The following is a 25070-nucleotide window of genomic DNA, read 5'->3' on the forward strand; positions in this document are numbered from 1 at the left end:
AAACCGCGCTACCGCCTCCCTTCTTCTCCCAGCGCAAAAAAACGCTTCACCTCCTCCTCGGTCTCCCTCAGCAAAGCTCACACGTCCCTGAACAGCATGCAAACCATTTTTTCCTCGTGTCTTCGCAGTTACTTGTGTTTTCCCGAAAAGTCAATAATCTCAACCGCTGTTATCATATCTACTGTAAAGTCGCTCGATTTTCCAGTTCTTTAGTTGTTGCTGTTTGTTTATGGAGGGTCACTCTCTTGGCATGTTTGATAGTAAACAGGCAGGTGCTCGGCGCAACATAAATCTTCGGTATTTGGATTGGATTAATAATAACCTTCAGGTACGTTTATTTATTTTTGCTTTATTTTGTGATTTATTTGAATGGCCTACAGTAGAATAGGGATCTTAGTCTATTTAGCTGATGTCACATTGTTGTTTATCAGCGGGCCTAGTTTGTCGGTATCTCTTGTTTTGCAAAATTTGACAAATAATCAAAATAAAAAATAAAAAACAAAATAAGTTTGGCCTATGCTGTCTTATGAATTTGAAAAGGCTGGTTAAGTGTCTTAGTTTAAAATCTTTCAGGTTATTTTTTTGATGTGATTTTTCAGCTGGACGTAGTTTGGTTGGTGCATATTGTTTGTTAAGGTTTTGCGTTATGTGTTCTCAGCACAGTAGGCCTACATAAATAGGTCTAATAGGTTAAAAACAATCTATTGAAATTGTATCTAATAAAAAAAATGTATGCCTTAAAACTAATCCCCTATAAAGTGTTATACTATCCGTATTATTTATTTTTTGTTCAAATGATGTGTGGGCTATAGCTTAGGCTATTTGGTAAAAGACCCCGAACGATTGTGAATTATTTTTAACACAGGCTATAGCTCAGTGTCATTATTTTAGTAAAAAATAAATTAAAAAAAAGATGCTGAGTTATTTATGTTAACTTATATCAACACTTTAGTTTGTATATGTACAGGACTCATTGCAATAAATAAATGCTTTAGATTACGAGGACACAATACCTCAACGATACCTCGTTCTTTGATTCCTCATATGGGATATGATTTTCACTTGGGGCTGTGGAGGAGCGAATCTAAAACAATTTTAAATTAATTTCCTCTCAGTTGGGACAGTGTATTTTCTTGCATAAAATGGCCCTCCCCCCCATTTTATGCAAGAAAATACACTGTGCAGTGTGTGTGTGTGTGTGTGTGTGTGTGTGTGTGTGTGTGTGTGTGTGTGTGTGTGTGTGTGTGTGTGTGTGTGTGTGTGTGTGTGTGTGTGTGTGTGTGTGTTGTCATGGGTGCCGTAACCCGGGAGGGGAGACTCAAAGTAGAGACAGGTGAATATCAGTGAAACACATCAGTGAAAGACATTTAGGCACAGAACCAGCAGAGGCCGTATTTTTTAGAATAACCTTTCAAAATAGCTGAAGGCAATTTATAGTTAAAAGACAAATACATATTTATTTTCAATGCATGTCATTAAATCAACTTTTTCAACGCTTATCAATATCTATCTATCTATCTATCTATCTATCTGTCTGTCGGTCTCATCCATAAGAAAAGGACAAACCAAACTTTCTAAAAAGCACGGCTATGTCTGAATTGTGTTGATCATAAGTAATAAATCATAATTTTGGTCAGGGTGAAAGGTGCAGACTAAGTGAAAAAAGAAATCCTCTGTGGTCCGGTGGATCCCAATTAATAAGCTGCTCCAAGTGCGGAGCAGAGCTCTGAGGCCAACCCGTTTCATTCCCCCTGCTCGGCCTGCAGCGACGCTTTGTCAGATCCCTTGTGCAAACACACGAGCGTCTGGGATCTGACGAGGTGGCACCGAGGGACGAACTAGGAATGGGACCTGGTTTCTGAGGCGGCAGTCACCTCGGGAACCGCGGGAACCGGCAGTCACAGCTGCTGCTGCGCTCCGCGGTCACCACATTACTTGAGTGACTGCGCGCGTGCACGTCGCGGGCCTCTTTATCATGCCTTTTTTATGTCACGCCAATTTGATTATGTGGCATGAATCCAAACTGTATTAGACGAGCCTAAACGTGTGGTTGGGCAAATGGCCACATGATCAGCATGAAGAACAACACAACTTTTGATCAATAATCATGACATCACTTTAGATGTTTACTGAGCTGCACATCTTCAGGTGATTCAGTAAAGGCCTCAATAGTGAAGTGTAAATATCTCTGATAGTAGAGATAAAGTTGCTGTACAAATGAAAGTATTTAAACTGAAAACAAATTCAGAGAATATGTAACACATAGCCTCTATACCTGCATTGATTCCAGAGGGAGGTTTTGCATTTATCACTATAAGCTGCAGCTTACATTTGTAAAGTCATGCACCTTTGCCACACTTTTTCTTGTGCAGTCGAGGGGTTACTAAGGAGACATGACGCTGCTCTGGTGCGCAACTGTGAATATAGTAAACTTTGGTAGAACAAATATGCCCGACAGGATTTTGTGTTGTAGCCTATGTCATCTCTGACATCAAACTGGTGATATGAAGACCCCACTTTATCAGTTTTAGGCCTGCAGAGCAATTGATTTTCTATTTGTGGTGACAAACACGGATTTATTTGATAACTCAAAGTGTTTTGACTCAAACCATCGCAGAGGCTCGGGTGTCCCTTTGCAGGTACATTTCTAAACTGTCACGATAATGTCTTCATCCAACTGCGCTGTCAAAGTAAAACACTTTTATGTCATTAATGAGAAGCAATTATTCTGCAAAGATGTGTAGACAACCAGAGGATAATTAAAACACATCTATGCAATCCACTGTAGCTTCACTTGCTTTTTGCTTCGATAGCTCCATTATGTCTGAACACATTTTAAGATTGCAGTGCAGGCTGTGTTATTTTGAGACAGAGGCGGAGGTGATGCTCAGACTTTGCAGAATGAGTGATGAGGCGGGCAGGTCTGAACACGCCCAAGCCCCCTGACACCATGCACCACCTCACTGGGACTACATTGGTGTGCTCACACCTGGATGAATGTGTTGTGTGTGTGTATGTGTGTTTCGAATTGCTTATTCTCCATTTTGAACACTGATAATATGATTATCTGTTTGTTTCCAACTATTTGAATCATTCTTTTTTTAAATTTGTATTCCAAATAATTTGATGTGTGTGCGCTTGTGTGTGTGCTCTGCAGAGTAATCTGTCCCTCACCAGACTACCCGCCCTCTAAAATGTCCCAGTCCACTGTCACTGAAGAAGGAGGCACCTTTGAGCACCTGTGGAGCTCCCTGTGAGTGTCAACAACACCTGCTGACGATTGTTTTAATGAACATATTTTCCAAATTACATAATGGTTTTATTGAAAATGTGAAATGCATCAGGCAATGATCAACAAACACATATGATTCTGTCATCAACTAAATTATCTAATCAATAAACTATGATAGGATTATTCCAAATGTAATAATAATCCGGTGTGTTCCGTTAATATCATTTAAAGGGAATACAAAATAAGATATGTATTAGAGGTTTTGGTGAGCAGGCACAGAATCAGAGACAAACATCTATTGACATGTTCAGCCACTTATGTTCATCTATTCTGTGCTTTTCTCTGCACACGAGAAACTGTAAATATTTAAATTTTCCAACTAAGTTGCTTCCAATTCTTTCTGAACCTTCTGGGAGATTTCAAACTGCATTTTATGAGGATAACATTTTTCAATAAAAGTAAATATCGCAGTTGTTTTACTCTTGAACAATATTTTAGGAATATATATTACTATGTATTACTAAATATTATCGAACGTCCAGTGAACATCTGATATCAAAGTTTCTCTTTTCTTTTGTAAATATATATAATAAATAAAATTTGTCCCTGTAATAAAATTCAAAATATTCATACTTTTTTTTTTAAACAACAAAACGATCAAGGATTAACTTTACCCAACATTTTATTTGACTTCCTTTAAAACTACAATAACTTAAACAAGTTATTAAGTTCTATTTATTTGCACATCAGGTACCTTGTCATGTGACACACTTGTGCTATGCTAATTCTTTTGAAAGCTCATCCCTCTTTGATCAACTTGTATCCATGGTGTCATGTGTTCTCAGGGAGCCAGACAGCACCTACTATGAGCTCCCTCCAGGCAGCCAGCCAGGTGAGCGCCCAGTGCCTTCCACCAGCACCCCGGGGAGCCACCGCAGTGCTGCAGAGGTCTCTATGGACGTTTACCAAATGAGGGACATGAACGACAACGTGATGGTAGGAAGCTCCCATTGCAGTCCAGTTTGTATCTTTGTGGTCAATCCTTTGCTTCTCAGAAGCTGTAGTTTATTTCTGTGAGCTGCAGGTGTTTTCCTGCTCTGTGTCTGATCTGATGATTTCTGTGTGAATACACGCATGCGCGCACACACACACACACACACACACACACACGCACACACACACGCACACTCTTTCAAAGATCTTTTCTTTTCCCATTTTGCTTGTTGTTTTGTATTGTCTCATTTTTTCCCTCCAGTGCTGAGGAAATTCCCTCCAATGTAGTTTCCCTCTTCTCTGCAGCCTTTTCCCTCTCTCTATCTCCCTGCTGAGCAGACTGTTGGGACTGTGGTGTGTGTGTGTGTGTGTGTGTGTGTGTGTGTTTGGGGAGGGCTAATTAACCCCCTAGCTAGGACCCCTTGCTGCTCCACTGTAGAGCCATCTGTTGGCTGGGGCGTGTCTGTGTGTTTTACGTAAAAAAACGTGCAAATATTTTCGCAGGTGTATGTACCTGCATATTTTTGTTTCTGGAAGGAAACTTAATACCCACAGAATGTATGCTAACGTTGTATGTACAGTCCGGATTTCAGCTTGACCACCATGACTTTTCTCAAAAGGAATAAAAGGGGTCAAGTTTTTGCAGGATCACACTGATATGCACAGTTCATCTTGTATTTGTTCACTCTGTCCGTCTCTTTCTTACCAACATGAAATCAGAAGTCTCTCCTCAACACGCCTTTCCTTCCCCTTCTGATCTGGGACATTGGTCGATGTAATCTTTAAGCAGGCAAGCCTGGGCCTGCCTGGCCATTTAATGAATAGTCATGTCAGAAATAAGGGGGCGGAGCGAGGATTTGTTGTTAGACACCTATGCAAGGCAAGTTGAGATGGCCCAGTCAGTAAAGTGAAACAAGTGGAGGAGAAGAGAGGCAGGACATTCCCTGTATCATCCATCATGTCCCGCTTCACAGAGTGGTCAGCTGGCCGCAGGGAGCTCGACTCTTACAGTCACACTTGACCACAGCAGACTGTACGATCTATGAGAGCCGGGTCACAGAGAGATCCTAGGAAAACCTTATCTTAACTTTCAGGAGCCTTGAGATGCTGTGTGGCGTGGTAAGTGGACAAGAGTAAATTGTTTATGTTCTTGCATATTCAGCACTATTTTTTTTATGTTTGGAGATGGTGTCTTGCTGGTCTGGTAGTGAAGATGGTTTGAGTTACGGAGTGTAGAAGTTCTAGTATTACTTTGCTTCAGGGTCATTGCTTCCAAAGTGGTAGTAATCAAACGAAAGATGAATGAACATGATTCAGCATGCTGTTTGAGAGCGAGATGAAAATCAAGCCTGTGTCATCTTTTTTGTTGCATGTATGTTTAAATTATATATATATATATATATATATGTATTTATTTTCATATTTATATTTATATAGGTTGGCATGAATGTGGCATATCCCGTTCCTGCACTTTGCCAAATATTCCCAACAGGGGGCAACCTTTTTACGCATTTGACCTTCTCTCATCCTCACCTTAACATAGCTGGCGTGATTGAGACGAGATGCAGTTTTCAAATGATGCCGTGTCACTTCATGAAGCCTAACTTATCAATTTGGTCATGTTGTTTCCTTATGTCAACAGGGCCATATGACAGCATGTGAGCCTGTGTTGTTAACTGTTTATTGAGTAGCTGTAAACAGAGGTCATTAGCGGGGTGACACTCTCCTTATTCTCAGCCCATAATGTTTCACTCACCTTGACAAGTGAGGGTTGTTGTGGCAGGCTTATCTATATTTCTAAATATGTTTAGCCTTTAAAGCTTGGCTTTGAGTGGCAGCTACCAGGATGGCTGCCCATAGGGGACATCAGATGCTATTGGGTTGGGAAGCTTAAACACTTACACACACAAACACACACACCTATACACACACACACACACACACACACACACACACACACAGTCAACCCACAGACACACACTAACTCACACAGTGGCGGCTGAGGTTTTAGCTCTGTTTCAACTTGTTACGGATCGAGTTTAGGTATTAAGACCAAGCACACCTGCGAGCGCACAGGTTTGTGTGACAGCGTGTGTGCACTTTTGCATGTGTGTGTGCCAAGTGTTTTTGTGTTGTTGACGCATACACCTGGACTTACCTTGTGCCCGTAAAGCCCCTTTGACAATACTTGTTGATGGAGATTTCAAAGGAAGTCAGTCAGATATTAAAGGGCGGACATAATGGCTCTTTTATACACCTTTCAAGAAAAGAAAAACCATCAGGGCACATCAGCCTCATACTCATTTTCATATTTTTCATGAGCCTGAACACATTTGTATCTCAGATATTTCAGGGCCTATTTTCCACTGCCAGACATGAGACACACTTGATTAAGGGGGCCACTAACAGTATTTTTCATTGTCAATTAAATTGACATTATTTATTAATTCATCGACTGATTGTTTTGTCATCAAAATATCAGTAAATAGAAAAATGCCATGTATCTTCAAAATTCTTCTTCAATCCAAATGAAGACTCTAAAAACCCTCTTATATGATAAAGAAAGCAATGAATTGTCACATGTAAAAAAACAGTGAAAGTTATTGAGTATCCAATCAAAATAAGCTTTAGTTGAACCCAGCTGTCTCATGTGTGATGTGCTGTGCTGCGTGTACCTGAGTTAGAGTCAATCTACAGATCCAAACACCCACTCATGAGTGCATCCTCATTTAACCTACAGATAGTTTGCATTACGTCTGGGCCATTGACCTGTCCCTTTGCTTTCATCTGATGAACCATGGCCTGAGGTTTAGTTTACATATCCTTGTGTAACTTTGTCTCAGTTGTGTTTGTGTTCTTTGTCAGTGTCTGATGTTAAAAACACAAAGCAGAGCAGAGATTAAGTGATGCTGTATATTGCTTACGGTTGGGGATTTATAACTTATATAAATTATGGCATAGGTGAAAATAATAATTCCCATCCCCAGTCTAAATGAGTGTGAGGTGTGCAATGGGGGGGGGGGGGCTGGTGGAAAGATAGCACTGCTATCATGCTTTCAGCCGGCATACTCGCGTTATCTGTTGTACTTCGTCTTCTCCAGGTGCTAGAGAGTTTGTTGTTGTTTTGGACAACAAAGTGACCAACAGGTCAAGGAGGTTATTTATGTCCTAAAGCGATAAGTTATCATTTTACTTTCAGTTTGAGCTGCAGAGGACATTTCATTAGTCGTCTTTGATAAAGATTTTTTTCAATTGGTGGCATTTTTTGCAGACAAATTAAATATCAATAATTGAATCCCCCCCAAAAGCGTTGTTTATTTTGTTAAATAATAAAGGCTGCCCCTTCTTAGTTGATTTATCAACTATTGGTTATTTTGGTCTTAGTCAACTAAGATTTCTTTGGTCGGTTAGTCATTTTCTATGCTTTTTCCAGGCGGAGTGACTCATTTCCAAGAAACATATGAACACCAAATTTAAAGTGTTGCTTTTGTGTGATTCTTTGTCGAGGATCTCAGTTTTACAGATCTGTTGATTAAATCAACTAATCGTAAGTTGACAAAATGGTATGAGTGTTAGTCGACGAAGAACTTCTTTGGTCAAGGACAGCCCTATAAATGATATTCTCTATACAATTACTGCAATTGCTTGGTTTAATTTTAGATGTGGATTATGACCAAACATGTAAAAACTCCTTTTTGAACCCTAAACATCCATCGAGTATACAATTAAAATAGACCTTTTATTCAGATCATTTCCATCCACTAACAACGATTTCCTTCAAAGCGTCCCGACCTGCTGTTTAAAAAAAAAAATCAGCCCTGACTGCTGACTTAGTTCTATATTGATATACAATACTGGGTGGGTCTGACCCTTGAACTCTTGTTCTTTCATGTGTTTTCCTTCTTGTCTCTCTCTGTCCCACTCTCTGTCAGACCAGACAGTGTTTACTTAGTGCAGGGCTACACAAGGTGTTTTGGAGCGTGTGTGTACATGTGCCCCGGCATTGCCGTCTATGTCCGGGCTTGCCATAATTAGAACGTTGTACCATTTTTTGGGTTCCCATCCGTCTTTCCCTCTCTCCTTCTCTCCCTTTTCGTCTCAGTCTATCGTTTCTCTCTCTCTACACCAGTCCTCACCTTTCTCCCTGTCCTGGCTGTTCATGTGTCTGTGTGTGCATGAGTGTGTTGGGTGTCCACTGATGCACACCTCACTTGAACTCTCTGGTTAGGCTATAGTCCTGCGCTCTCTTTGCTTTGATCTGTTTGGACGTTTCTGACTGAAGAGTTGACAAATGAGACTAAAGCACTAGAAGATGTACTACGTGAAAAAGAAGGTAAAAAATGTTTTGTTTTTTCTTCTGCTCAATTGTGTGCGCATGTGTTGCTATTTCAGTTTGAGCATCAGTGTCAGTTATTTTGACACACATATATGTATACAGTTCATACAGCAGGAATAAATCTGTGGATCTATTTTTTTATCCACAATATAGATAGTTTGTGTTTTCATATTATTACGTGTAGGTCGTTTTGTCTTGATGAATGTGTATCAACTGATGTTAAATTGATTGGATAATAGTTTGTTGTTCAAAGAAATGAATTGTCTGATGTTGATAAGAACGTTGACAGGAGGACTCACAGTACTGTAGTTGGCTGTTTGTGCGTTTCTGTTGTGTGACAGGGAATCAACTATTGAACATGGGTGATCCAAAAACTAATAACTACAGCACCCACAAAGCAGTTTTCTGTCCACAGTCACAGAGTGCATTCATTTTGACAAGTGTGTCACCACACACACTTCAGTGCAACGATTCTTCCCTCTTCTCAAACACAGTGGAGAGGAAAAGAGGGGAATGGCAGGCAATTAGGCAGATTATGCATGTGTTTTACAACTTGTCTCAAATAGCCCCAAGGAGGCTACTGTGGGGAACTCACTGCAACCGGCTCTCACTTACACTCAATCACACACACACACACACACACACAAAGTCATGTTTGTGTCTCTATCGTCGTTTTTCGTAAGTCTTTTTCATTTATAAATCGCACAAAAAGGGCCCAGCGTTTATCACTGACACCTAGACAATTATACGTGCACCCGTCCAACACACATGCAGCGTCACACTACCTGTAACTTGCTGTAATCCGACCTCTTGTAAGCCTCCAAGCCCTTGTCTGTCCCACACCTCTACCTGTACCCTCCCTATCTCCTCCCTCCCTCCTTCCCTCGTCGCTTCCCTCATTCTCTGCCCTCTTCTTTTCTCCCCAGTCCCAATACAACTTGCTGAGCAGCAGCATGGAGAGCCTGGGGAGCCGTGCGACGTCCGCCAGCCCCTACAGCTCGGAGAACGCCTCCTCGTCGACCGTGCCCACCCCCTCACCCTACTCCCAACCCAACTCAACCTTTGAGGGCCTGTCACCTGCCCCGACCATCCCCTCCAACACCGACTATCCCGGACTGCACACCTTCCAGGTGTCCTTCCAGCAGTCTAGCACCGCCAAATCTGCAACATGGACCGTGAGTACACACACTTTCTTGGCTTTGGCATGCAGTATGTGTGTGTGTCTGTGTGTTTGTGTGCTTCTCCGTCTTTTTCTTGGTCTCTGTCTTACTGAGTGACTGTTGTGCACATACATAAACCTGCGCACTCGGAGCCATTATTTCACACACACTCACTCAAGCTAGCACATGTGCAGGCTTGTCGCATGCAAGAGAAAGTTGTGCATCATGCAGTGATTCATCTTGTCCTCTACTCACCTCTCCTAGTCAAATCTAATGGGGAAAGGTTGGTACGAGGTCCAGAACGTATTTTGCCCTGTGTGAGTTTGTCTTGTTAGACAATTCTAGCACTGTATTTAAAAATAAAATTAGTTTATGTACAATGAGTGTAATGTAAGTTTAAGAATTGTTCCGTCACTTATTGCCATACTCTATGAGATTAATGCAGTAATAACACACATATTTGGAAAAGGCTGTTATAGTATGTCAGAATGTTTGTCTTAAACCATAAATGATACTGTGGTTGTATGAGTTACTGAAAGTCAACATCCGGTATTTGATTTGAACCTTTGGGACATGCTTCGTACCGATAATATGATGCCTTTCCATGTAGTACTAAAAGAAATGTAAGAAAATGTGTGTTGCCACGATACACGGTAGCAGTGGTAGTGGTAGTAGTACTTGTACACTACTGAAAGGATTTATTTTACCATTTTATTGGGTACAACAACAAACCAAAACAGCTGATCTTAGGGCAAGACGTGACCAAACCACACAACTATCTTGTGACGGGAAGGTGGTGAGAGACAGGTGAAATGGGAGCTGTGTAATTTGTCATGAACTGATGAGAATTCTCCCGCTGGAAAGGTGTCACCTCTGACTGTCACACAGTTGACCTCCCTGAAACAAGAGAACCAAGAGACAAACTGCACATCCCTCACTGGAAGTGTGTATGTGTGTGTGTGTGTGTGTGTGTGTGTGTGTGTGTGTGTGTGTGTGTGTGTGTGTGTGTGTGTGTGTGTGTGTGTGTGTGTGTGTGTGTGTGTGAGAGAGATTGACTGAGGGGCTCCTCCGCGGCTGTGTTTGCTGGAAGTAACCATGCATGGTGGGCTCCTTTACTGAGCCCTCAGTGATGTAAGAAGATCCCCTTCTGGACATTAGAGTGGTGGTCTTTGACCTGCTGCTTTTCTTTCTCTGTCTCTTTCTTCCTCTGGTCTTAACACACACTCATGGCTGTCACCTCTGGCGCCTAAAGTTTCGTCCTGTCTTCTCCATCATCTCCTTTCCCTCACTTCAAGTCTCTGACTCAGGTGTTTCTCAGAGCCAAACTACATCAACAGAAACCAAGGAAAACATGGACACAAATTCCAAGCTTGTTTTACCTGAGAAATCACTGCAATTTAATAAAATCCTGAAATACACCTGTTTCAACCTATTTGGTTCAACATGACCCTTACAATTCTGTCCTTTAAATTAACCTGCCTTATACTTTCTCTTACAGTTTGGAATATTCCTAATAACTTGATTAAAGGGTGCCTGCCAATAGATCTTCTGTTTCTATAATCATCCTGCAGTCCCATCTACCCCTTTGTAACATAGTAAACTCCTCTTATCGACTTTGGTTTGCATGGATAATAGTTTAATTATCCCAATTCACGTGTCTGAACAATTTAAGTCGTAGCAGTTTTTTGTTACGAGGGGAAGGGAGACAAAGGAGTTTTTGACTGGCACACAACTTAAGATACAGATGATGACGCAGCAGAAAAAGGATTTTGAGGAAACCTGTGATTATTCAGATTGCTCTGCGACGATTAAACAGGAGGGATTAGAATGAGAGAGAAAGACTGGGTGATTGCTCCTAGCTTTTATGGGGTTTACTGTAAGGCTTTGTCTTTTATCTTGCATGCCTGACTATAATATTGGCAAAGTATCAGAAGATGTATTTAATTGTTATTATACAGTAGCTACAGAACGACAACACTTTTCTTGTGTGAAATACAGCAGTATGATCATGTGTGATCCTGTAAGATTCTATATGATACTATTGGTCGCCTTACAGATAGATAGATAGATAGATAGATAGCACACAACATGTATGTATCTGCAGCATCTACAGAACATGCGGTTGTTTCCTTTAAAAAGTTACAAATAAAAAATGTTCCTATTTCACCGAAAAAACAAACCAAGAAAACTAAGTGCACTTAAAGGTTTGCCAGGCCAGGTTTGAGGCTCACAGCATGTCGGCGAGTCGAGAAAAGAGATTACGGTCAAGCCTCTCAGAATGAATACGCTTCTAGGGAGGGGGTTTCCCAAAAAATAGACCAGGGGTGCAGGAGGATATGTGTTTGTGTGTGTGTGTGTGTATTTATGCAAAACTCATTGCAAGGCTCAGGTTTGAACATGATTGAAACAAAAGAATGGCTATGTGGTCCAGACTGCGTCACCTTGTTCGAATTAAGGAGTTAACAGTCTCTGGGTGTCTAGCTGATTTCTCGTGGCCTCAGGCAGTGGGGAATGCCGAATGCCATAGGGGCATATTGACTATAATCAGTTACTTTGCCGCCCCTCGTCCCCACCCCTTAGCCTCCCACTAAGAAGAAGTGGCATGCAGTGATTTTGGAGATTACAAAAAACAGCTACTTATTGCATCAAGCATTTCTCATTAAATCCTGTCTTCTCAGATTGACAACTGAATGATTTACAGTAGGTTGGTGGCTTCATACAAAATTGCAATCAAACCAGTCCACATTGGCTTCATCATTCAAAAAGTGAAAGAAGAGAAGAGCAAAACAAGAAGAAGAGATTGGACCAGAAGACACAATCCATTTTTTTTTCTCTTCTGCCATAATGTTTCCGCACTCCATTCAAGTCCATGTTAAGCTAGTCTGGTAATCCTCCAGTCCCCCTCCTGTCTCGTCAAGACACTGTGCATTAGTGATAATAGCTCTGAAACTCTGCCGCTCTCTTGAAGATGATTCCTTGGCATGGACGCAGGCAAGCATCACTGTGGCTGGAAATGAGATCTAACACCTCAGCCTTGTCAAATAATAAGACCTCTTTCCGTACACTCAGACTTCAGCTTATGAGTGTGTGTGTGTGTGTGTGTGTGTGTGTGTGCACGTACAGTATGTGTCACGAGTGGGAGGGGGTGTGACGCAGTGGGTGCGGGCTCGAGCATGCACTGCAAGGCGGCTTGTCAGAAGCTGCTCTACCCAGCTAATAGCCTCTCTCTGTTAGGACACAGGTCCCAACACGCCCTGCAAAATGCATCCTTCCCTTTCTTTCCCAATGCATCATCTGCGGCCACATCACCATTGGACTTCCTGCTGAGCATCGGATCTGGGAAAACACACTCAATAAGGAAGATTATTTACACACGGTACTCAAATGTGTATTATCAATGACAACACATAAGTAAATATATGAAGTTGTTCATAGTTATACAAGTTTGTGTCATTCAGGTCAATTTGTACTGCAAATGCAAGTGATTTCTTATAGTCAACCAGCAGAATAAGTGCTAAAAAGAAAGCGGCCTTCCTGATTGATATCTTGACTAAATTAATTCCTGTTCAACAGTACACATTGTCCAGTATCAACATTGGTCAATGGATATGTTCTGGACTGTGAGATGCCATCAATAATGTTAATGATTTGGTCTGTTCTGCCGTGTGTCCCTTAACACTCCGTGTAACACTGTGTGTATGACATCCTGTCTAGTCGACTTTTACAATATCCATGGACTGTGCCAGTGTTGTTCACGCATCCTTCAGAGTATGGTGATTAGCAGTCAATATGAACACAAAAGGGAAACCTTCTAGGAAGATTCCCAATTTATTGCTGAGTGAGGCAAAAATGTTTGAATGACTCATCAATTATTTCAGGGTTAGATCTTTACTAAAGAGAACCAAGTTTATATAATATATATTGTTAAGGAATCAGTCGGTAAAGGTCATTGCATCTTTTCTTATTTCCCATGAAAGTCTTGAAATGTCTTTCAGCATATTCAATATTGGGAGAGTTAAGCGAATTTGCGGTGGGCAAGTTGTTGCTTGTCTATATGGATGACGGTCTGACAATTATCACCCTGTCTCCAGGAGCCTGTCAGGACCTGCCTCCACTGGTCCACCACTGCGTAGACTAGAGGCATGGATAGATGGATGGATGGGTGGGATTGCAATAAAAATGGACGATTGTATAGTTAGTAACAGAATTATACAGTGTAAAGTCATGATCACATCATAACATTTGGGGATGGATTGACATATGTTTCCAGCACATTTGATCAAATGTATAGATGAGCTGCTGGTGTGTGTATAGCTTAAATTACATTTTATTAATACAAAAACTCCCAAATGACCTCCAGATAAGAAAGAAATCCAGCATGCAAATTATGTTAAAGTGAACATATCACCATCTTTACTAGAAGGTTGGCAGTCCATAAAGCTTAGAGGCTGAATCCATAGTGGTTCTTTGCAAAGCTTGTTTTTACAAGACATAGCCTGTTTGTTACAGTTAATCTGATACCTCAACAGATTCCATTGAAAATTGATGGAAAGTTAGGCAATTTATCAAGGTTTATGATGCAGATTCAGGAAATATTACAGACTTTCCTAAAATCTTTGAACATTTACATCTTCAAGTGATCCAATCTTTTCCTTTTCTCTTTCTTAATTCCCTCTTCTAACTCACCTTGAACATTTTTTCCAGGTCATTGACAAAGCTAATTATATCTTTAGCCTTTGATCGTGTTTGTTCTTTCTCCATCTTTTTTTTACATCCTTTCCATCCCTTCATCCTTCTCTATGTCCTGATACAGAGCCCAGTTCATCCATCATTCAGCATCTTTTATCTGTACCAGAACATACACCAGATACTTTGATTTCATTTATGCTGCACTACACAATGACACACAAAGCTGAACTCACATTTGTGTGTTTGTGTGTGAATGCCTGTGCCAAGTCGCTGCATGTGCACACAAGTCTGTGTGGAGGACAAGTTGAGACATCTCCCATGGCATCTGTACCCCGGTAGACTGAAAACAGAAAAAGTAATTTATGTCTTTTTCATGCACTCTGCGATGTCCAAACACAATACCACCAAACCCAGATCCCCAATCGTCCCCCAACTTGTCATGAGATTATCTTCTTCTCATCTTCTTTGTGAGGATAAAGAACCAAACTTTTTTTGCAATGGTCCTTTTCATGTAACACGGGTCACGGTCTTGTCTTTAATATTTAATTTAATATTTGATTTAGTTTCTACTTCAAAACACCTGCAGAAAAATACGTTTTGGGCTCTTAGTAAATGACCACATGACTGTAATTAGCTCTCAGGACCGTACATGTCCTTCAATATGAACAATGAACAATATTTTTAAAACGCTCTTTGTTGTTTTTACACTATCTCAGACATCTAACATTTGTGAGTCAGTTGCTAAACAGCATTGCATTGATGATGTAGGGTACTATAGATGCTAAAACATTAGTGGGCTGCCTGCATTTCCCTACACAAGTGCATTAAACCACCATGATTGGATATCAATGACTCATTTATGTGATGCTGTCTACTGAAACATGAAACCACATTTCCTATGTTCCGCTTTTCAAACACTAAAGAAGTTAATATTCATTTTGCTGTGATCATGCTGGAAAGCAAACCATTGGTCATCAGTTTTGGAGATTTGATTGTTACTGCAGGAAAAGTCCCGTTATCTCTAAATACAGAAGTCTGCCTGGCTGTTGCATCTCAGAGGAATTATTTATTCATGGTATGGACAGGCTGTTGAGACTTGTCAGGGAAAGCTAGGTGGGAAAAGGTAATGTTGTGCACAGGTATTTCCATTTCCCTCAAGGGAGGGCTCATGGCTAGGGGTGTGTGTGTGTGTGTGTGTGTGTGTGTGTGTGTGGTTTTAAGGGGCTTAGTAACGGTGTCACAACAAGGAATCCAAGCAGTTGTTGTTGGAATGACTCCTTCCCAGCCGTCATTGGGCTAGAGGCGGTCTGGTGTCTGGGAGTCAAACCAGAGTCCGGATCATCAGTGGGAAATTTAAAGAAGTTATTACATTTCAATTTGAAGAATTTACCTGATCTTTTTCAAAAGAAAAAAACTCTTAACTGGACATTCAAAGTAGAATAGTAGAATTTGATATCAAGGCCAAAACAAATAAGAACTGTTTTTTTTTAAGGACAATGATAAAAAAGAGAAACATAGGGGAAAGCATGACATGACTCGGGGTTAGCAGAACTTTTGGAGACTGGAAAGACCCTCACTGCCTCCTGAAGGCCTATTTCTGTCAAACTCCATACTGCCAGTTTGTAATACAAGCATTCAATTTATTATATATATATATATTTTTTTTTAATTTGTGGAAAGGTAAAGTTGGTGGAAGGTGGATGTAAATGCTTCCAAGTTAATATGTTTTGCATTTTCTAAAAATCCTTGATTATTGATGGATGATACTTGGCTAACATATCTGGTTAATATGGTTCAGGGTTTAACTCCAACTCATCTATCAAACTCACATTTGTCTTGCATAAAAGCATCACTAAACCCAGGATAATATAATCAAATTTACCAGATAATAAAATGGAAAAATTATGCTTGAAATGGGATTCTGGTTACGCTGAGGTTTAAGATGCAGATCATGTAATGGTTCAGTTTGAGTAGGGCCATTCATTCGACTCTCTCTTCATGTTTTTGTTTTTTATCTACTTATTCTCATCTAACTATTTTGTGTGATAGCTGTGATAACTACCTGCTCTGGTCTATACAAGACTTGATCAACACGGGTTGGTTTTAAATGTGCATTATGAATAAATTGTATTCATTGATTGAAATACCACGTGGCAAAATGCCGTTCAGATGTTATATACATCTTGATATGTACTGTATTTATATGGTGTGCTTTTACATTTGTATTCAGGCCCACTGTAGCAAGTCCATACAGGACAACTGTCTTCTCAGTTTTTTCCTTGAAGGTCTCAGTTTGATTTCCACAGGGAAGATTTTTGTGATTTTGTGATTGTGTTGGGGCATGTTAAGGCTTCTCCATCCCTTGTCCCGGTGTCTTTGGATGTCTACTGGTATTTACGCACATACATGCATGCATGTGTAAATGCCTGTAAACTGAGGAATCACTAAAGATTTGGCTTTAGCACAGATCAGAATATTTTCATTGAACTTTACTGCAACTGACTGAGTACCAGTGGTACATGTTTAATTAAGGTTTTCTTTCAGCTTGTACACATTCTCAGACACAACTATTTTTTCCTTTTTGTCCTTTTGAACTTCCGCTTCTCCTCCGCCAGCTGTAGCATCTCACATTAGTACTAACAAACCCAGTCTGCTGGATAATAATTAGTTGTTCATTCTAATAACACGGTAATTACCTTTACTACGCAGACGAAAAATTTACTGCTGACTGTTTAACAGGCCTCGTGTATTTTCCCTTTCCTCTTCCTTTCATGCTTTCTCCTTTCCCCAAATGCAAAATTAGTTCCTCAGTCATAATTTGATGTGATAATTACAGTGCCCTGTTGTCACAACCCACAGATGTATCATCTTATTATCAACTAGCTCTTTATTTGTCCACGTTTTCATTTCAATACTTTTTTGGCAGTCGTGCTCATTGATAAGGTAATGGCTTAAATCAAATGTAATTTTAATTTGAAACAACAATTCCACCTCCAGAGACATTGTTTTTGCTAAGATGTCAGTGCACACCTTGTGAAATCAGCCCTTCCCTCCTTTTTTCCCTCCTTAGTTTATTCATAGCTACACCTTAGTTTATTCATAGCTAGTAATAGCATTTACATGAGAAGACAAAACACTCAGTTTGCGTGTCTTTAAGTTTAATTTGCAGTAGGCTGTTTGACAAAATATAAATAAGAAGGCATTACTCGCTATTTCCTTGATAACTTGATTCTTTATGTATGTTCATGTCCTAAAGTGTAAATTGGAATTTAAAATGAAAAGAGAAAGTACAATTTCTGTGTGTGTTCTTTCCCCACCCAGTACTCTCCCTTGCTGAAGAAGCTCTACTGCCAGATTGCCAAGACCTGTCCAATCCAAATCAAGCTGTCCTCTTCTCCTCCTCATGGCAGCATCATCAGAGCCATGCCCGTCTACAAGAAGGCGGAGCACGTCACAGAAGTGGTCAAACGCTGCCCCAACCACGAACTAGGACGAGACTTCAACGATGGTATGATAAACAATCCTGGTCCTTTGACCATAACCGACTGTACCTGGATATTTTATGTCGACAATATTATCCCCAAACTATTTTGTTGTGAATGACATGACATTTATTAACCAAGACTGTCTGTTATGTGTGATGCTTTGACTTCGATCAACCAACTGTGTCCTTACCTGTTCTTTCATCATTCACTTCAAAGGTCAAGCAGCTCCGGCCAGTCACCTGATCCGAGTAGAGGGGAATAACCTCTCTCAGTACGTGGATGATCCTGTCACTGGACGGCAGAGTGTCTTCTTGCCGTACGAGGCTCCACAGGTTGGTGGTTCATCAGCTACTGTGGATCACAGAGACACACAATGCATTGCAACCTTAGGGACGGGACTCATGACCTCAAACACCACAAATTATGGGTGAATGTACAAAATATTTGAGATGTTTACTCTTTTCATGAAGTATACCCATGAGGTGAATCCTAGTTGATTTTCATCCATCTCAATATCTGAAAGATATACCTAATATGTTGTACATTCAGCCCAAGTGTTTCACAAGACACACAATGTCTAGATCAAAGAAACAGTCAATTTCTCTGAGATACTTCATAAGAATCACATCTATAAATAAAGATGCCGAGCATGTCCATACAAGTGCAAGAGTGAGAAATCATCATGACTGTGATTGCACCTGGGGAGGTGAATGCAGAGTATGATCGTCTCGCCTCACATCAAAGTGCACAGCAACACTGCCCTCTAGTGCTGAATTAGCACATTTACTGTAAAATCAATGCCTAAAACGGGATGTTTGCTAGCGAACAGATGCGCACACTGATAGAAACTGTTTGAACAGAGTGTCATTAAACCAACAAAACTTCAAAACATCTAATTATTCTCTATTTTGTGTTTCAGGTGGGGACTGAGTTTACCACCATCCTGTATAACTTCATGTGCAACAGCAGCTGTGTGGGCGGCATGAACAGAAGACCCATCCTCATCATCATCACTTTGGAAACCAGAGAGTAAGTCAATAATTCACAATTCATACATGCAGACAGTTCAACCAATGTCTCTCTGTTTAATCAAACGAGCAATTCTCTGCTCTTTGTCATGTGCTTAATTTTGATTCTTTCATGAATATACAAATGTTTTACAACAGCACATACTTGTTGATGATACAGGACAAAACCCATCAACCTACAGATCAATGGAAAGTGCAGAATATTATAGACATCACATTATACACACTGTTATTGCTATATAGTCAATATTCAGTACCATTTAGCATGATAATGTACAATTTAGCAGTATGGCTGCAGCCAAAGAGTATAGTGTGAGACTATTCAGTGCATTGATCCACCATGGCTAAAGTAAAACTGAAAAGTAAAAACATACTTGGACTTGTTAGAGAACCTGCCTTTTCTTAACAAACGTTATTTGAGTATATTTCCTATCCCCGATCATCTCTGCAGTGGTCAAGTGTTGGGCAGACGGTCGTTTGAAGGTCGGATATGTGCGTGCCCTGGCCGAGACCGCAAAGCAGACGAGGACCACTTCAGGGAACAACAGGCCCTGCATGAGAGTGTGGCCAAAAATGGCAGTGCCAACAAGCGCAGTGAGTTGAATAAAATTGAATAACACGTTCATCTTAACTACAAATTGAAATAGTGACTTTTTACATGTTGTGATACTTAGATGTTGCTCTCTGGCTGTTGGTGTACGCTCAACAATCGACCAAGATATCTTGGTCCTCAACCTGAATAAGATTTTGAAATGTGTCAGAAACCTGTTCAATCATAATTCTGATTCTGTCGTCTGCAGACTTCAAACAGAGTCCTCCAAATATTCCCAGTCCAAATATTAACATGAGGAAGAGGCGGCATGGAGAAGAAGAGATTTACTATATTCCCGTAAGAGCCTTTCACACACTTATCATTTTACATGACAGTAGTGTTAACTGTGTAATACAGACATAAGTTACAGATGATTTAGACTCGATATATGAGATTTTAGACCTTTAAATTGTCAAATTCATTCATATTCGTATGTGGAAATATTTACGCTACAATGACTAGTCAAGTAAATTTGTTTTTTATTTTATAGAGACCAATATCACAAATCTCTTGACTACAAGAGAGTCAAATAGCATTGTATCAAACACTGAAAACGGTGTTTTGAAGGACTGCTTTATTGTATGTGTTGTGTTTGTGTGTATAGGTTCGTGGTCGGGACAACTTTGAGCTGCTGATGAAGATTAAAGACAGTTTGGAGCTGGTGGAGCTGGTGCCGCAGCCACTGGTGGACTCCTACAGACAACAAACACAGCAGCAACTTCTGCAGAGACCGTGAGTCAATCCAACACTAACACTATGCACGAGCACACGGACGGCTACTGTTAAACATGCACACATACTGTACGTATCGTTGACTGAAAAGATTTGATTGACCCAAACACATGAACACAAACAAAAAAAGGCATATCAAAAACTCAAATTTCTTTATTGTGTTATTTTTAGCTGAAGTCTATGATTAAAATAAAGAGAAGGATGTAATAGAATAAACCTCACAAAAACTGGACATTCATCAAACTGACTGTTGTGTTTTACTCACTAACACACAGACACGCATTCCTCTCTAACCTCAGTCACATTCTCCTGTTTTCTCTAGGAGCCATATAGCATCCCCCTCCCCTTACTCTCCACTGTCCAACATGAACAAACAGAATGCCCACGGAGGCCTCAACAAATCGCCCTCTGTCAACCAGCTGGTGGGGCAGCAGCACCAGCAGCATCACACTGCCCCCACCTCCATAGCGCATATGGGTGAGTATCTATATATGTGATTCGAATCAAATCAGATGTATTCACAAAGCACATTTTTCAAACCAATTTGTTGTGAGGTTTTCTGATCAGCAAATATCAATGCAAACAGAGCCTGTTTATGCCATTATAGTTCAGTTCTTTGTTCTATTCTGCCGCTCATTATTTCATTGATCCCGCCTCCCTTTCTCACAGGTTCAAACATGCTCAACAGCCACCACATGCAGGGAAATGGTGATATGAATGGTGGACACAGCAGTCAGACTATAGTGTCTGCCTCCCACTGCAGCCCGCCCCCTCCGTATAACCCTGACCCCAGCCTTGTCAGGTACCTCACCCTCCAATGACACTCCTTCTTTATCCTCCTGTAAAGGGCCAGCAGACAATCAGATGCACTTGTTGGGTTAAATTCAAATGTTGATGCCAAAAACAGCTCGTTTGTTAGACCATGTTCGTACAAATTTGATCAAACAGGTTTTTGGAAAAGTTCCTCATTTGCAGCAACGTGTGTCTAGATTGAACTGTGTTATGCAGTCAGTTTGATTTGATTATGGCTGCTTTGTAGAGGCTTGCCATTACATCACAAATTGGGCAACCATGGCTGGTGCCATAATGAAGGTCCATTGAGGAATTGGCTGCATGGAAATAATCTCTATATATAATTGGGGGCTAAATAAATAAAGGCATTACCATGAAAGGTTGTGTTATGGGAGAAGGGTAATTTGGTAATGTTTTAAGTAAAAGTGTGTATTGGTATTTTTGTTTCTAAACTTTGGCTACTTTGATATAAAAACTGTCCTGCCACCAGTAGTACGAGATATGTCTAAAAATGTCTGTCTTGTCTCTGTTAGCTGGCGAAAAGTAATTTACAAAACAAATGGTGTTCTTGCCTAAGCTTGCTCCTATTAAGTAAATCAGCTCCCATTCAAAAACATGTTAATCATGTCTATTTACTCTGCTCATACAGCCAAGCTGCTCAAGAGTTGTAGACCTCCACTATGGCTGCCAAAGGGTTTGTTATGTCACCCAAAAGCCCAAACTCATACACTTAGATCTAAAATCATTCACACTGTCATATATATACAGCCCACCTTTGCAATGCACTACAGTGAATTTTCTTCAAAAGAAACTTCCGATGTTTAAGTTCTGTTTAATTTTAACGTTTTTTTCATATTTTTTCTAAGATAATGTGTCAGTGCAGTTGTTTTAATACTTAGACTTTGCTTTTGCAATTTCAACTTTTTTGATACAGCAGACTTTGTCCACCTTTTTCATTTCTAGATTGTTATGTTTATTGTACAGTTAAATTGTACAGTTAGCTTCTTTTTCATTGACACTGTATGTTGCCAAAACGTTAACATTTCATGTATTTATAATAAAGGTTCTTCATCAAAGCAAGAGTGGCCTTATGAATCATTAATAGAAATGCATGTTTATGAGTTTACTTCCACTGCATCTATCAGGCTGTGTGGTTTCAGCACAATTCAGGCTAATTCTTTCACTCAGTTTTGAACTAAACTCATAATAATTTCAGTAGATAACGACGTAACATAACAGAATGAGGTGCTTTTATAATCAATTCTGTTGAAAAATAAATGCTGACTGTAATTATCAAGTTAGTGTAGTCTTTATTCTACTCAAGCACAGCTGCACTTTTCATCAGTGTTAATGAAGTTGATTTTAGCTTTGTAGCTGTGGTCTAATGGCAGTCTAAGCAGCCCTGCTTTTCTCCTCTTACAGTTTTCTAACCAGTCTGGGCTGTCAGAACTTCATTGAGTACTTCACCTCCCAAGGCCTCCAGTCTGTCTACCATCTTCAGACTCTCTCCATGGAGGTAACCACTCTGTTCCTACACTCACAATCTCACAGTGAAAATTACTTTTTGTGTCCAGAGCTTCATAGAAAACAGAGAAAAGCGGAAAAAGAAACAGTAAAGGAAAGAACAAACAATAGCGAACTTGAAACAGTTAGTCTTTTTAAAAAATATATACCACAGAGGGGCTTTTGAAAATCACTTGAGGATGGAAATAATTGCACCTTGTCTTACTAAAGGTACCCTTTACAGTTTTTGTCCACGAGTGATATAGATCAATATTTGTTGTATCTATAAGCAAACGAATGAGGATGCACATGCACTCATCCTTGTCCTTCTTTAGTCATAGTTTTCTCCTATATTCTTACATTCCTCCAATGTTTCACTTTGTGCTGTCACCAGGATTTAGGTGCACTGAAGATACCGGAGCAGTACCGCCTTGTCATCTGGCGAGGTCTGCAGGACATGAAACAAGTTGCTCCCCTCCAACTGCCTGCCTCCACTCATCACCATGACTATCATGGCCAGCAGCTTCTTCGCTCCAGCAGCAACATGACTGCATCTGCCATGGCGGCCATTGGGGCTGCCAGCGGGGAACTCCAACGTCAGCGCGTCATGGAGGCTGTGCACTTTCGTGTCCGCCACACCATCACCATCCCCAACAGGCCAGGTGTCGTTGGGACGTCAGGGATGGCGGCAGCTACTGATGATTGGGCTGACTTTGGTTTCGACATGCCCGACTGCAAGCTGTCGCGTAGTAGGCACTCCATCAAGGAGGAGTTCATGGAAAGTGATGTTCATTGAGCCTGAAGAGAATCTTTGGATCTAATGTTGTTGCCAGCATTAGCCTATTTACAAAGTAAACGCATGTGGATAGGGCCTTTAATTGTGCGTTTAGGTGTTCCTGGCATATTGCAGTCAGTGATATTGCAGAGAATCAAGTTCCATTTTGATCGTCGAACATTTCAGTGTGTTGAATGCACTTTTCTGTGCTCGAACAGTTGTTCCACTCAGAAGTTTGAACATGAGATGACACAAAAGGACATCTCAAGTCTAAATAGCAAATACCACTGTGGCAATAGCATCATCAGGGCAATGCTAAACACATATGGTCTGGACTATACTTTTTGGGACACTGACAAGTGCGTGTTGATAAATGTTGTTGGTTTTTTTCCCTGGAAAACGGAATGTTGATTAGCTGCACATCAGTTTTTTACTAGCCTCCAGTACATTCATACTGAACATAAAATTTAGCAATTTCACAATTGCACGAATGTCACAGTCGATGAATCATTAATTTTCGAGTTAGAATTTTTGTGTTTGAATACACAAAATGAATTCTCAGCTGACTTATTTATTGTTATTTCCGTTTTCCTTCAATGTACAAATGTATATACTGTATCTTGTAAATGTTTTAGACTAGATGTGGTTGAAAAGGGGTATTTCGATTCAAAATAGTGTATCTCCTGTTTGAAGCCAATGTAAAGAACTGAATGGTAAATCTTGTAAAAACTCAGCTATGGAAACATATAGTAATGCTTATTTTTAACGGCTAATGTAATGACCTTTAGTTAACTACGCCCTTATCATTTAATTGTTAAATGGGCTTTGGTATTATTAGTGTGTATTCATGAAAACAAATGGAAATCACAGTCAACACGTAATATCAGAAGTTGGACATTGCATCCATTACTTTTTTTATGAAGTCATAGGAAATACGGTTGTTCTTGTACAGAAACACATTGCAAAACACTTGAGACAAACTATCAAAAACAGTATTATATCTTAATAGCAGGGATTTAATCGGAATGTTGAATAATAAATTAACAATAACATCCCTGTTTACCAAGACACTAGACAAGACTGTAGCATTTGTGTCCTTCTTTGTGTATTTTGAAAAACCTTGCAGGGCAAGGTCCTCATATATCGATTATAGCTAGTTGTGAACCTAGTATGTATCTTCATGGCACTTGTTTGTGGATATTTAATAGCAACATTCCAGTTTTATTTCTTGATTGCCATAAAGTCCATTTATAATGGTGTCAAATGTGTTGGAAGTAACTACTTGACTTTGTACCATGATAATAATTTGTACGGTTGCACCTGACATCCATTTTCTTTACAAAGGCTCACACACATACTTTCGCCCACTATCCACCAACTGGTCAAAAATGAGCACTTTAATGCTTTAAAAGTAAAAATAATTGAGGATTATTTGTGCTTATGATCAGTATTATGAATTACAACAATGTAAATATAAATAGTGCTTGTTTTGATATTCCTGGTGAGTTTTTTGTTATGAGTTTTGTAGCGATCATTAAGACATATAACTATTGCTGTTCATCAATGTCCAGTGGTTTCTGAGGTTGTTAAGTTTGGTGTTTTATTTTCTCAAAATCATGGCTATTAAAATATTTGCCTTCCTTTAATGTGTCTCTTCATCAAAGTCAAAAAGGAGTTTTATTTGAATGAACATTTAAGTTAGATAACACACACACACACACACACACACACCTCATAGGAATAAACATAGAAC

The 25070-nt window shown here is 40.0% G+C and overlaps 1 protein-coding gene across 2 annotated transcripts; it reads left to right on the forward strand.

Moving 5' to 3' along the window:
• Positions 1 to 8394: 8394 nt before the first annotated feature.
• On the forward strand, positions 8395 to 24958 carry tp73 (tumor protein p73; the record flags this gene model as incomplete). Of its 2 annotated transcripts, XM_079168293.1 has the most annotated exons (12): positions 8395 to 8558; positions 9488 to 9736; positions 17732 to 17918; positions 18112 to 18227; positions 18815 to 18924; positions 19375 to 19517; positions 19724 to 19812; positions 20120 to 20247; positions 20570 to 20724; positions 20917 to 21049; positions 22462 to 22555; positions 22937 to 24958. In XM_079168293.1, the coding sequence occupies exons 1-12, from the start codon at positions 8538 to 8540 to the stop codon at positions 23336 to 23338; spliced, it is 1827 nt and encodes a 608-aa protein (XP_079024419.1). In that variant the 5' UTR covers positions 8395 to 8537. The 2 variants fall into 2 exon arrangements, with proteins under 2 accessions (XP_079024419.1, XP_079024420.1); XM_079168294.1 differs by lacking the exons at positions 20570 to 20724; positions 20917 to 21049; positions 22462 to 22555; positions 22937 to 24958 and having other exon boundaries at positions 20120 to 20251.
• Between the last annotated feature and the right edge of the window lie 112 nt (positions 24959 to 25070).

The sequence above is a fragment of the Pholis gunnellus genome (assembly GCF_910591455.1).
Source record: "Pholis gunnellus genome assembly, chromosome: 2".
Classification (NCBI taxonomy): domain Eukaryota; kingdom Metazoa; phylum Chordata; class Actinopteri; order Perciformes; family Pholidae; genus Pholis; species Pholis gunnellus.